This window comes from Silene latifolia, chromosome 4, assembly GCF_048544455.1.
Source record: "Silene latifolia isolate original U9 population chromosome 4, ASM4854445v1, whole genome shotgun sequence".
Taxonomy (NCBI): domain Eukaryota; kingdom Viridiplantae; phylum Streptophyta; class Magnoliopsida; order Caryophyllales; family Caryophyllaceae; genus Silene; species Silene latifolia.
The window spans coordinates 4,742,480-4,757,797 of NC_133529.1; the positions used below are offsets into that span (position 1 = coordinate 4,742,480).

A 15,318-nucleotide genomic window follows, 5' to 3' on the forward strand; every position below is an offset into this window, starting at 1 on the left:
CCCGTCGTCAATCAGGCCGCGCTTCATCCTAGAGGAACCACGCCTCCTTCGTGGAAAGGAACCACGCCTCTTTCGTGGCACCATAAGTTAGGTCATCCCACAAACGATGTAACCAAACTTATTAATAAAAATTTCTCTTTTCGCATTCCTAATTTTGATCACTGTGATTCGTGTTGTGTTTCGAAGAGCACAAAATTGCCCTTCTCTGTTTCGTCACTCACCTCGCACGCACCACTGGATTTGCTTTTTTCTGATCTTTGGACTAGTCCGGTTCAATCTTACGACCATTATAAGTATTATGTAATTTTCGTTGACCACTATACCAAATATGTATGGCTATACCCTTTAAAACGTAAGTCCGAAACCACTACAATATTTATGCAATTTAAAGCATTAGTTGAAAAGTATTTTAATCGACCCATACGACGATTTTTTAGTGACAATGGTGGAGAGTATGTAAAATTAAATCAATCGCTTCTCATCAATGGTATTTCACATAGCACTAGTCCTCCACACACACCGGAACACAATGGCTATGCTGAGCGATGGCATAGGCACATCGTCGAAACCGGCCTTGCATTGTTGAATCATGCCGGCCTCTCCACGTCCTATTGGCCTCTCGCCTTTTGTACCGCTACTTACTTAATTAATCGCCTTCCCACAAAAGGTTTGGGAGGAGACACTCCTTACTTTAAATTACATAATATACCACCGGATTATAATAAATTACACAATTTCGGGAGTCTATGCTACCCATGGCTCCGACCATATACGAAACATAAATTAGAAAACCGTTCCATCGCATGTATTTTTGTAGGTTATTCGAATACACAAAGTGCATATCACTGCTTAGACCCAAAAACCCATCGCATTTACACTTCTCGTCATGTAAAATTTTGTGACGATTCCTACCCATTTCGAGACACTACTTCGCCTCCTACTCCTTCTCCATCCGTCACCACTGATGAATGGTGCACCCTTCACATTCCACTCCTTCCTCCCTCGGCACCTACTACCACTACAGTCCCGGTTACACCCTCCAACCCGCCACCCATTCCTCCTGTCAAACCGCCAATTACTCAGGTTTACACTCGTCGCCCTCAATCCTCAACCAATGTTACTTCAAACCATGATCAACAACCTCCTACCCTCCCTTCCTCTTCCGCTGCACCCCTCCAACCAAATCCCAAGCCACGTAAAGGTCCAATGCCACCACCAACTAGGACCATTGTCACTCGCCTCGCCAATGGAATTAGAAAACCGAATCCGAACTATAGCAACAATCTAGCTCAAGCTTCCTCAACCAATGATATTCTACCAAATACGGTCAAGCAGGCACTTGTTCTCCCTCAATGGCGTCATGCTATGCAAGAAGAATTTGATGCGCTTGAGCGAAATCAAACCTGGACTCTTGTTCCACGCACCTCCTCACAAAATGTTATAGGTTGCAAGTGGGTTTACCGAAACAAATTTAATCCTGATGGTACCCTTAAACAACACAAAGCTCGTCTAGTTGCTAAGGGATTTCATCAACGACCTGGTATTGATTTTAATGAAACCTTTAGCCCAGTTATTAAACCTACTACAGTTCGTCTCATCTTAGCCTTAGCTGTCACTAACTCGTGGTCTCTTAGACAATTGGATGTTAATAACGCATTTCTTCAAGGGACACTCACTGATAATGTTTTTATGACACAACCTCCTGGTTTTGTAAATCAAACAAAAATAGATTACGTATGCAAATTAAACAAAGCAATTTATGGATTAAAACAAGCTTCACGCGCTTGGTACACCGAATTAACCTCTTACCTCCTATCTTATGGTTTTAAACAATCTATATCCGACTCTTCCTTGTTTATTCTACACACCAACGATACTTTTATTTACATGCTCGTTTATGTTGATGACATTATAGTCACTGGACCACACCCTACTCACCTTCGTTCCTTTATTGATAAATTATCGCAACGTTTTTCCCTCAAAGACCTTGGTCCGCTGTCTTACTTTCTAGGCATTGAAGTCACTCACAACTCACATGGTCTTCATCTTAATCAATCTAAATATATTTTTGATCTTCTAACCAAGTTCAAAATGATAGATGCTAAGCCTAATACCACTCCGATGGCTTCCTCACCCACCTTAACTCGTGAAGACCATCTACCTATCCAAGACCACTCTGATTATCGTGCTATTGTTGGCAGTCTCCAATACCTCTCTCTTACCAGACCCGACATTGCCTTTGCTATTAACCGTCTAGCTCAATTTTTGCATCATCCCACCGCCACTCACTGGACTGCCCTAAAACGTCTCCTGCGTTATTTGCAAGGGACTCAAACCATTGGCCTTCAGTTGTACAAAGCTTCCTCTTCTCGCCTTCATGCCTTTTGTGATGCAGACCATGCTGGTGATAAAGACACCTATGTTTCCACCACGTGGCCTTGCTCTCTCCACTACTGAAGCTGAATTTCGCGCCGTTGCATCCGTCACAACCGAGACACTTTGGCTCCGTAACCTTCTCCACGAGCTACATATCTCCGTCACCAACCCTCCAGCAATCTTCTGTGACAACATCTCAGCTACTCTCTATGCCCGAAACCCGGTCTTTCATTCCCGCATGAAGCACATGGCTCTATCCTTTCACTTCGTCAAACAGCAGTTGCTTCATGGTCACATTCGAATTCAACACGTTGCGAGCAAAGATCAGTTGGCAGATATTCTCACCAAACCGCTTCACAAAACTCACTACCTTGAACTTCGCTCCAAGATTGGTCTTACCCCTCGGACGTCCATCTTGCGGGGGCGTATTAACCATATTTCCTATAATTAGGAAATATTCAAGTAAATCTTTGTATATTGTAAATATAGCATCTCATATCTTTTGTAATTATAGTTCTTACCTTATTTGCACAAATTGTAAACTATATAAACCATGTACCATCAGCTTTGTGAATACAACTTATTATTCCCATAAACTTCTAAGTCTTATATATACAATGCAGCAGATGAATCACGGAAACTAAAATTAATCCAGCTATCGCTGTTAAACCTATGACGTAAAAATGGTTATTGTTAATGGCAGTAGACAGTCCCAATAGTCTGTGTACCCGACCCATTGACATTTCTACCTATGTAATTGATAACGCAATTGTTGTAAACATTTGGCTGTGTTCGTTGAAGTTCATCCCTAAGACGTAACACTTCTCCAACGCGGTGCTCAAACAAATGTAATGTCCAAATATGGTTCCCATCTTTACATTCCGACTCATGAAGCCATTGAACTGTTCCATCTCTACAAGCTGCTAGACAATATTTACCTGCTCTTTTCCTCTGACCAGAACCTCTCATGTTGCTACAGACAGCTATCAGCTCGCCGCAAGGTGGGAAACCCGGCACTGGGGACCTGAACTCAACCTGCGTATCACCCTCATCCGACGGCCACAGGTACTCCGATAAACTGGCCGACAACTTTTTCCTCCCATTTCTTTCCAGAAACGATGTTCTGAAGAAAGTTTCTATTGCTTTTGCCACTTCGGATTTTATATTGTCACAAAATCGGAAGATAGTATTAAGGTCTACTGACAAATCATAATTTGGCTCAACAAGATACAGAGTTTTCTCAGAAGACGCCACATTTTTTCGGTCCAAACCCTGGTAATTCGTTATGGTTGTTTTTAGGCTCTTATTTAAGTTTTCGTGTATCTTGTTATTATGTTCTTCGATCCTCGCCATTAGATCCCCTCCAATACTCCTTACTGTCACTACAATGTCTGTATGAGATTAATATTGAATTAGCAACACAAAATGATTAATACATTATCAATATTCATTGTAAAAGACTATTTGTAACAAATGAGGTTTTAACCAATAAAACAGCGTCTTATAGTTATGTATTAACCATACTAGTACATAAAGGCAGCTAACTTACCTTTTAATTGATCAATTTCACGCAAGGAAAGGCAATCTTGAAGACTCATCTCCGCAAGTATCTGGCTAATGAGAGCTAAACAAACGGCCGAGGAGAAGTTTTAAGGTCAGGAATTGAGATTTTTACAAAAGAAATGAGGAATGGAATCTAGGGTTGGTTCGACTTTAACTCGCAATTTATAGCGAATTTGATGATCAATGCAAACACTGAGAAACTTTTGTGTTCAATCAATGCAAACACATTGAAACTTCTGTCTTCACTTTACCTTTTTCTCAGCTCTCAAACACTTCAAAACTCATTCTTCTTCCTTAAGTTTCCTACGCGTGAACAATATTCAAAGCCTAATTCTTCTTCCTTAAGATTCCTGAGTAGGTCTCCTGAGAGACGGTCTCTTAATAAGCTTTATTGAGAGACCATTGTACAATTTTAAGAAAAAGTGGTACTAAAGGTAATAAAATAGGTACAAATCATGATTAATGATAAAATGGGTATATTTATTATGTAAATAGGTATGAAATTACTATGTCACGATCAACCATAAAAGAGGTACGAAATACAAATAAAAGGGTACGAAAAATTGGTCTCTCAATAACTTAGTGAGAGACCGTCTCTCCCAAGTTTTGCCCAAGATTCCTACGCGTGAACAATATTCAAAGCCTATTATTAGTAGATTTAGTACACCATGTGTGAATGGAACCCTCCTTTGTTATTTATTTCCATATTTGGGTGTACCGTGTACCAATCTAAATAAAGATTTTGTGTTCATTTTACTCTTTTCTTTCTCTATATACAAGATATGCGCGTAGGCAGTATGTAAGAATCTCTCTTTTCACAAAAGAACAAAATCTCATTATAGACGGTAACTATCCGTCTATAACTAAAGACGGGCCAAGTAACATACCACATTACGCATCAGACAAACAACAACTTGCGTGGTGGGGCCCAAAAATGTCACACCCGTCTCTTGCTATAGATGGATATATCCGTCTATAGTAAGACTTGCTGTCCCAAAAGAGTCCGTCCTAGACTCCTAGCCCTTGTGGGTGTTCAGACTGTTCACACACTGAAGTGATAAAACTGATTCAAGTAACATGGTCCGATAAATCCGGAAAAGGGGGTGTTCACACACTGAAGTGATAAAACATTAAAACCGATTCAAGTAACATGGTCCGATAAAACCGGAAAAGTGGGTGATCTGAAATCTGTTGTGCGGAAGCGTGAATATCTCGTGTTGGGATTCTGGTGCACCAGTGTCAAATTGTCCATTATCCATAATAGTACGATATTGTCCGCTTTGGGTCAAGCCCTCACGGATTTACTCTTGGACTCCTCCCCAAAAGGCCTCGTACTATTATATTTTCTACACTTATATTTTCTAGACACACTTATATTTAACAAAATCGAAACTGAACGGAGATTATCAAACTGAAGGAAATTCCACTCTCCTCTGTGAATTAGTTTCCAGAGCATTCTGCCAGTTTTGGCGACTTAATAACAACCTTATTTGTCCCCCACTTCGAGCCCGACCTCAACCGATCCGAATTGACCTATTATTCAAGACATTCAGATCAGGTCATACTCGGCTTTTAAAATTTGGGTACGAATCGTGTCATGCTGGGTCATGTGCCCAAAAATAGAAAGTATTTTATGTCAAAAGGTGTAGCGTTAACCCTCTGGATAATCAATCACCTTTAAATTGTTGAAAGATGTCAAAAATATTAGACTTTGAATCCACATTTGATTGAGTTGAAGTTAGAAGTCCGAACCCTAATCCCCTTTTCACCAGCAGCTGCAGAAGACATGGCAATTCAGGATTGTCTTTCTTCGAGTGATGTTGAGCGTTTAAAGTGTAAGCTACCTGATTTTACTGTTGTTTATTCATGCTGTAATATATTCGGAGCAATAATTTATTGTCAGTTTTTGTTTTTCGTAACGGTATAGTTTTACTGTTGTTTATTCATGCTGTAATAATATTCGGAGCAGTAATTTAGTGACAGTTTTTGTTTTTCGTAATGATATTAGTTTGATCATCTAGTTTTTCAGAATTAATGATGAATTAGAACTTGATGTAAACAGATATTAACGTGACATTGGAGAGTAACGAAGGGGAATTTCTGTCGCCGATACGAAAATTTCTCCAGGAACAAAAGGATGAAGTTTATGAAGTTGTTAAACCAAATAGTGATGGGTCAATCCCCGAAGATGCTATCTTCTCCTTGCGACCAAGGGAAATACTATCCCCGAAGTTTATGAAGTTGTTAAACCAATTAGTGGTGGACGAACTCATTGAGTCTTTTGAGAGGATGTATCGGGAAAGATATAAAAGAAAGAAGGTGTCGGCGGGGATGTCAGAGTTTCTGTGGCCATCAGGTAAGGGTGATACTAAGGTTGAATTCAGGTCACCTGTGCCGGGTTTCCCACCTCGTGGGCAGCTCAGAGTTGTGTGTACCAACATGAGGGGTTCTGGTCATAGAAAAAGAAAAGCAGGTGGTGAATATTGTCTTGCAGCCAATAAAGACGGAACAGCTAACTGGCTTCCAGAGTCGGAATGTGTAGATGGGAGCCATGTTTGGACAGTTCATTTGTTTGAGCGCCGTGCTGGAGAAGTGTTATATCTTAGGGATCAACTTCAGAGAACAGAACCAAATATCTACAACAATTGCGAGTTTACTTACATTGGTGGAAATGTTAATGGGTCCGGAACACAGACTATTGGGAATGTCACTACTAACCAATTGTTGGGCTTCAGCCTTCAGAAAGGTTTATCAGCTGGTGCAGAAGTTTAGTGAGATCATTTCTTGATGATAATGCGCATTTCGTCATAGTTTTCCTTCTCTGAACGACTGTCAGTTACGACCATTCATTGATCATATTTTGTTGTAGACCTGTAGTACATGCTACCAAAGTGATCATTTTAACAGATGCTAACTAGTATAGTTCATTGTAAGGATGCAAGTTTTTGGCTTTACCTTGTATTCCATGATTGTAGCATAGTCATTAAGTACATGATTAATAAAAGTTTGGTATTTGTCGTCCTCTCCATTTTCACCAATTTAAACTGCATTCCTGGATCCCCATGGATTTTCTTCAATCTAGTTACTGCAGAAATAATCGAGATAGAAAATTTTGCAACTGAGTTTAGACTGATGGTTCTTGGTACGCCTTATGAGAGGAGGATGCTTGTCAAACATTTTTCTGTGTAAACCGAGTGATGCATTTTTTATATTGACTTGCTGATAACTGCTGCACATAGTAGTCAATGTCTTTGCTGATCAAGGGCTGAATTTGATTCGCTCAATTGGTTGATCACTGAGGCATTTTGCAGGAATGTACAAGTGCGCTTTGAAATTGAATTAATGTTAGGCTCATCTTAATGTGTCCTAACTTCTGCATGTAATCTTGCAGGGGTATCGAAAATTACTTGAATATCAAGCAGGTAACTGAATATATCTCTGACGAGCCGTGGGGATGGTACAAGTCTCCTTAAAAGCTGTGAAAACATTCAACAAGACGCCTTTCAAACGACCTTACTGTTGTTATCAACAGAGGATTTGAGTCTGTTTGCATCTTTCGGAAATCTGGCTTATTTATCTATTTCATTGTCTCAGTCAATTGTTTACCTTTCTATTTTGAGAATGCATGTAATGGCCAATTTGATCCTCTACATTCAATTTGGTATACTTGTCATCTAATAATTGGTCTCTTCCTCTTTTTTTGGTCTTTGTGTTAAAATTAAAGGTAAACAAATGACCGGTACGGATGGAGTACTTGTATATGTTTGTGGTGCACAATATTTGAAGCTCAAGTTGTTAGGCTGCTGTTGTGTGGTAAATGCATATGCAGTAGCTATCTAAGGGATATTCTTCTTCTGCTGTAGTCAACATTTTTTGGTTAATTTGGATATTCTTTTGGGCAATGTATTTAATCAATGTCGGCAGATCACCATTTTATTTTTTTTTGACAATAATTAACTGTCCTAGGAATAAAACGAATCTACAAAATTCTACATCATGGTGAGCCAGTGAGGTTGTGAATAAGTCCCATTTAAGTCGCATTAAAGTCATATTTATGCATTTCATTGATCTAAGATGTAATGAGATATATTCTAAATTTCTAAAGGAGTGCTCCTAAAATCGGTGCCAAATTAAGAAGTCTATTTAACTGCTTATTATAATACGATTATCCATTAACGAAAATGTCTCAGCCTAGTAGTTAAGAAGGAGATATAGTGAACCGCATAGGTCATGGTTCAAATCCCTCTACTCCCATTATTATAATGCTCTTGTGGCTCATTTAACAAAAAAAAAAAAATATAACAAGATGATTATCCACTTGTAAGTGTTATTATATTACATTAATAAAAGAGACTAAATTATCCTCACTTATAAAAAGAACTACTCATATTACCCGGAGGCTTTAAGATGAAAATACAAAGGCAAATTAGGGTCAATTCTATTTTATTTTTCTCGTTTTCAAACCTTCCAAAAACATCTTATTGAGGTCCAGACCGGGTTTAAAGTTGTTCAAACCTAACCGAACATGAATAAGGGTCCGATCGGACCAAGCTGGGGTTGGATCGGGTAGATTAAGGGCATGGGACTCGACCAATCGAATTGAACCGAGTCAATCCAGGTCGACCGTCTTGTTGCCACCTCTAGTTAAAAGTTGAGACACATTGAAACTTGCATTGAGGGTACTCCAAGATCCTGAATTGGACACAGATCGATTTGAATAAGTCTTGCTTAAAACCGTCTTTAACTCTTAATAGTATTTGTGAGGATACTAAAGTGTAATATTTCCTCTGCATGCCACTTGTATATATACACAAAGTATATCTCTCTCCCTTCCAATCTTTTCTGTGCAACTTAATCAACAACAATCCCGCATCTCTAGATCTTCATTATCCTCACTCTTTTTCTTCGATCATTCTTCAAATCCTTTTCCTTAAACTCATCAACATTTCCCTTTTCAATTAATCACTTAACTTTTTGAATCAAATCTCCATTTAACAACAAACCCAATTCACTGTTGTATAAAAGGGCACATTTTGATCATCCTATAACACTGAAAGATCACTTCTTTCTTCAAAATTTCTGACTTTTTTTGTGTAATTTTTGTGGGTTTTTCAAGTTTTTACAATGGGGAGTTCAGATGAGAGAATTGTTGCTGTGATCATGGTCGGTGGACCCACTAAAGGTATGAACTTTCTCCCTTAAGGCGGTTTTACACTAATATATTTTAAACGGATTCAAACACAACCCTATTAGTAGTTACAAGTAGTTATTATAAAAATCCGTTTTACAATAAATTTGTGTAAGACCGCCAAAGACATGTATTTGTGAATAAATCATAGTTTTTGATTCAATTTTTTGTTAGTTTTGTTATAATTTTGAATGTGTGATGCCCGGAATATCCTAAGTAGAACTGTTGATTGAATTTTGGTGAATCTAGTTAATAGATCAGGCTTGTTCACTTTCCAGCTCCGTTTCAATTATTTGTTTACCTTTGATTAAAATACTTCTCGCAAAGAAAAGACAAGAAAAGAAAAGGTAAACAAATGATCGGAAGTTAGTGAGCATTTTACACTAATATGTTTTAGACGGATCCAAACACAACCCTATTAGTAGGTAGAAGTAATTATTATAAAAATTCGTTTTACAATAAATTTGTATAAATTTTGTTAGTTTTTATATAATTTTGAATGTGTGATGCCTGGATAAATTATCCTAAGTAGAACTGTTGATTGAAATTTGGTGAATCTAGTTAATGGATCAGGCTTGTTCACTTACCAGCTCCGTTCCAATCATTTGTTTACCTTTGATTAAAATACTTCTCGCAATGCGAAAAGAACAGAAAAGAAAAGAAAAGGTAAACAAATGATCGGAACGTAGGGAGTATTTTGCATAGTGAATTTGTACTTTATCAAGGTAATTTTTGGTGGGAATTTTAATGCTTTGTTGGTGATTAATAGGTACTAGATTCAGGCCATTGTCTTTGAATATTCCGAAGCCACTTTTCCCATTAGCTGGGCAGCCTATGGTTCACCATCCAATCTCAGCTTGCAAAAGGGTATATATTCTGTTACCAATTTCACCTTATTTGATTAGTTTCGGTTACTCCGTCTGCCCAAGCTTTTTGAGGTGAACAAATGATTGAGACGAGGGACTATATGATAGTTTGGATTCATTTCTCACATGTTTCATTTAATTGTAGATTCCAAACTTAGCACAGATCTACTTGGTTGGTTTCTACGAGGAGCGAGAATTTGCTTTATATGTGTCTGCCATATCTAATGAGCTTAGAGTTCCTGTCAGGTGATCTCTTCCTCAACTTATTTCATCTTCTGGCGTTTCTTCCTATCAAAGTTTAGTATTGATCGTTTTATGTTCTCTTTGTAATTCAGATACTTGAAGGAAGACAGGCCTCATGGTTCGGCTGGTGGCCTATACAACTTCAGGGATATAATCATGGAAGACAGTCCGGTTTGTAACTTCTCCTTTTTACTTCTTGTGGAACGGCCATGATTGACCGACATTTGTGATCTTTTGTTTCGTGTGTTTCACAATTGGGTTTCGATAATTGTTAAAGGCTTATAATGATTGATAGTTTTCATTATATTGCAGTCTCAAATATTCCTGCTAAATTGTGATGTTTGCTGCAGTTTTCCATTGCCAGAAATGCTTGGTAATTTATCGACATTGCTCAGTGCTTTGTTTCATGATGAGTCGTCCTGGTGAAAGAGTTTTAAATTTCTCTTTCTTGTGTTTTTTTCAGAGGCTCACATAAGATACGGAGGAATGGGAACTATACTAGTGAGCAAGGTCTGTCAGCGCCTTCCGCTGTATTGATAAAGTATATTTGCTTGTTTGGTTTCAATTATGTTATGTATATTTAGTTGGTGATCATTAATTGTACATGAACAGGTCTCGGCAGAGTCTGCTAATCAGTTTGGTGAGTTGGTTGCTGATCCTGACACCCATGAGGTTTTGCATTACACTGAGAGGCCCGAAACTTTTGTAAGTGCACTATTCTCAGCTTGGGTCATGGCTGTGTGCTCTTATGTTATGACTATCTCAACATTTGATTTGATGCATGCTTTATTGTTTTAAATATAATTGTGTCGCAGGTTAGTGATCGGATAAACTGTGGGGTATATGTATTTTCACCTGAAATATTCAATGCTATCCAAGGTGTCTCCAGTCATCGGAAAGATACAGGTAAATGACCCAAACAATCATCTTTACTTCTTCCTAGTCCCTGGCTTTTACTTTTCATTTACTTGGACATCAGAAATGCAGAGTTACTGTTAGTTCCCCCCCAAAAAAATATGAAACCTGCGGTGCTGTAATACTCTGTAGCTTTTCATTTTAGATATAATTTTCAGTTCTGCAGAACTACACAGTTACCTGCAGTGCCGTTAGTCCATCTGCAGTACTCGGATAATTTATGAAATATCAACATGTTTATTTGCTTAAAATGAAGTGTTCAATTGTCAGACCCATGTCTAAAGGTTAATATGGGACACGGGGAACACAGGGTCATTCAAAGAGTTGAAGTGAAGTGCAGAAGTTAAAAAAAGTTTTTTTACATAAATAGTTTATTTACACTGAGAGTTGAACTGTCAGACCCATGTCTGAAGGTTAATATGACACGCAACCATGATCATCTATGTTACTCAACAAGTCAGCTGCAACCACAAGAAAGACTTAGTCGCAAACTGATTTGGGGTGGGCTACGATAAACTACTGAGCTGTTGTGATGATGTCATGAATATTAACCTCCATTTCATTGTGTTCTTCCCACTTTTCAAAATTATGTGAGGGGAATTTCGAAAATGGGAACATGAAGAAATGGAGGAAGCTATGTTACTCTGACTCTTCTTATTCTCTCATGTACCCGTTCCCTTGCATAGTTGTTCCCGACATCAACTTTCTGGCATGGGTATAACACTTAGACACCTCATTTTAAGCGAAAATATGTGTATTTTTCATAAAATTAGCTGAGACCAACACTTGGACACGCTGTGAGATACTTCTAAACGAGTCTTAATAAATAGTAATGTAGGGAGGAAGTACTAGTTTGTTTATGATCCTTGTAGAAGGCGAACAGTCTCAGAAAGGAACCTTGTTTTGGCTCTAGATATCCCATAATGTTATGTAGTCAAGCAAATAGGCAGTTATCCTTCTTGACTCTTGATTGTTTATTTGGAAATACATTAATGGCACGTGTTTTCACTTGAATGTGCAAAGAATGTAAGTAGTGAGGCCAATAAGTCTTAACATGTGTTCACTTGCTATCTCCATTATGTGCAATGCTTAACAATAGAAGCTTGTGATTCAATTGGTGGTGTTGGGATCTCTTTATGTTGCAGTATCCTTAAAATATTATCGTTGTACTAACAATGTCATCCTGCTGAGGAAATCTGACATGTAGCAGGATTTACTCTCCTTTACTTTGAAAGCGATATGCTTAGTTATGTACTCTGTATAGGCCTGATTCCTTTTCAACCTTACTTTTTAATAAATGGTAAAGTTTGCTATCTTCACCCACGGACGGTTCGAAAGGATGATTCATGTCAGCCGACCCCAAATCATTTTGGGATTAAGGCTCTGATGTTGTTGTTGTTGTTGGTAAAGTTTGCTATCTGCAACAATGGACTAAGATTCTCTAGTGTCTAATTCTGAACTTTTTCATGCAGCCAATATGAGGCGTATATCAAGCTTTGAAGCACTTCAATCAGCAACGAAGTATTTCTCTTCTCCAACTTCTTTATTGTATTGTTATGTAAAATATACAGGGCCGTCTAATGGGTTTGAGAGGCCATGTTCTAAATGCCAAAATGGGGCCTCGAAAATATAAGGAACTATATCGTATATTATATATTTTGTTCAAAGCAATACAAAAAAATTCATATTTTTTACAAGATATTAAAAGAGATCATGCATTTTGAGGCCCTAATATGTTATGGCCCCGGTTCCAAGAACCTCTTGGAACCCCCTCTTGGAACCCCCTCTTAGACGGCCCTATTAAAATTTACTTCGTACCTATTAAGCACATGTTTTACAGCTATATTTGTGAATTAAACTTGTATTTTAGTTCGTCACTCAGTTTACGACTGTAGGGTCCCAAACTTAAATCATTGAACGTGGAGCTTACATTCCTGGCTAGGGCTTCTAAATTTGCTATGTTCTAAAATATTAGAGTTAGGCATAGGTTTTTAAAATCATGTCCTAACACTCCTAAGAAATTTGAGCGAGTGCTTAAACTCCAGTGCAAATGATATTATCTTAATTATATATCTCCTAGTTCTGGCTACATGCCTACGTGTATCGATATAGTCCTGTCTAGTATGCACTTTTGTGAGATTTTAGAAAGTTGGCAAACTTTTTAAATCTCCTAAGCGTGGAAAATTTTTCAAACAAGTTGAGAATAAATAGTGGAGAACAGGGATTTCTGTATATGTATTTAAGACAGACAAGTAAATTGTACAGGTTTCTCCATAAACCTTATTCGCATTTTGAGGCGTGCGTTCACCCATGGACGGTTCGAAAGGATGATTCATGTCAGCCGACCCCAAATCATTTTGGGATTAAGGCTCTGTTGTTGTTGTTGTTGTCTCCATAAACCGAGTTTTTGTGTTGCAGGAGTTTTCCCTCGGATTTTGTGAGACTGGACCAAGATATATTGACACCGCTTGCAGGGAAGAAGCAATTGTATACATACGAGACCATGGACTTCTGGGAACAGATCAAGACTCCTGGGTAAGATATATCCATCAAGTTAAAGGCCTAACGCAAGTCTTGCAGTAGGAGACTTGAGACCATGGTATACATACAGTTGATCGTTTTACTATCACTTCTTGATCTTGCAGGATGTCTCTAAAATGTTCCGCTCTATATCTTCACCAATTTCGAGTCACTTCCCCTCATCTTTTAGCGAGTGGCGACGGCTCAAAAAGTGCAACAATAATTGGTGATGTATATATCCATCCATCCGCTAAAATACATCCAACAGCGAAGGTATGCCCTTAAATCTGTAATAAACAGCCCATCATCTGTCAGCGAGACTTGCTTTTTTTTTACTACACACCATTACTCCAAAAGTGATTTCTCCACATGGCAATGACAGATTGGTCCGAATGTGTCAATTTCTGCGAATGCGCGTGTTGCAGCTGGTGCAAGGCTACTGAATTGTATTTTACTTGACGCTGTTGAGATCAAGGTGATCTAAACACATTGAAAGATGGTATTTTTCACACAACTGTTTGCATGATTTAACCTTTAATGTTCCATCATTCAGGAAAATGCGGTTGTTATCCATTCAATCGTTGGCTGGAAGTCATCCGTTGGAAAATGGTCCCGAGTACAGGTGAATAGAAACCCCCTTTATTTTTTATGGTGTTGCATCGCTATGTTGCTCGGACTCTTCGATATTACCTCGCGTACCCGTGTCGGACACTGGACACGGGTAGGACACTTGGACACTTCATTTTAGACGAAAAACATGAATTTTTTTAATAAAATAGATGAATCGACACTTGGACACGTACCCGTTTCGGATACTTGTGACCGAGTCCGAGCAACCTCTAGGTTGCATGTAAAATGATGAAAACTGTTGTTTGAGGTAGCCGATCAAGCGTTCTAATTTAGTTTGATTCCTTTTAACAGGCTGAAGGAGACTATAATGCCAAACTTGGAATCACAATTCTCGGTACTTTTATTTTCTTCTGTTCTCCATGACATTTCCTGGTTCATCCTCATTCTTGATGTTTTTCTCTTCATTTTTTTCAGGGGAATCTGTGATTGTCGAAGATGAAGTTGTGGTAACAAAGAGCATTGTTCTTCCGAACAAGACCCTCAATGTCAGTGTCCAAGAAGAAATCATATTGTAGTCATAGATATTCATACTTCCATGAAAGGATGAAGGATCTTCCAAAACAACTAGGGATGACCACAGATCGAATATCTCATTTTTCCTCGGACTTTGCATACTGAATTTTGTTTTGTTCCCTATGTCGACATTGTATACCTATAGAGCATATTTGTATATGTTTCATACATTTTCTGAAGAGAATAAATGAATTCAAATTACTTCAAGCATTTTTCAGTTCTCTAAAGACTCACCGAAGCTCTGTATAGAAATATTGCGGAGTAGCAAGGTTAATATAATTCTTAGCGTCATTATAATCGTGATTACGCCAAAGGAAAATCGTTTTTTTTTTTGTTTTTTTAACACACGGCAAGGCTCCATTCCCGCCTGCCTTATCAGTATTTTTTAGGCAGTGTCGAAAAAGGTCTACTCATCTCTGATCTGCACTCGATACCTATTACCACGGCTTCAGTACCGCACTTCAGTTCTTGAAAATGGTTGGAATTTGGTTTAATAAAAGACAA

General features: G+C 38.3%; 1 protein-coding gene across 1 annotated transcript; it reads left to right on the forward strand.

Moving 5' to 3' along the window:
• Nucleotides 1-8,375: 8,375 nt before the first annotated feature.
• LOC141652654 (uncharacterized) lies at nt 8,376-15,026 on the forward strand. The gene is made up of 15 exons (XM_074460206.1): nt 8,376-9,121; nt 9,897-9,994; nt 10,139-10,239; nt 10,329-10,407; nt 10,549-10,609; nt 10,700-10,746; nt 10,849-10,941; nt 11,052-11,142; nt 12,624-12,672; nt 13,570-13,686; nt 13,797-13,944; nt 14,054-14,146; nt 14,225-14,293; nt 14,593-14,635; nt 14,716-15,026. The coding sequence occupies exons 1-15, from the start codon at nt 9,064-9,066 to the stop codon at nt 14,814-14,816; spliced, it is 1,248 nt and encodes a 415-aa protein (XP_074316307.1). The 5' UTR covers nt 8,376-9,063; the 3' UTR covers nt 14,817-15,026.
• The last annotated feature ends 292 nt before the right edge of the window (nt 15,027-15,318 follow it).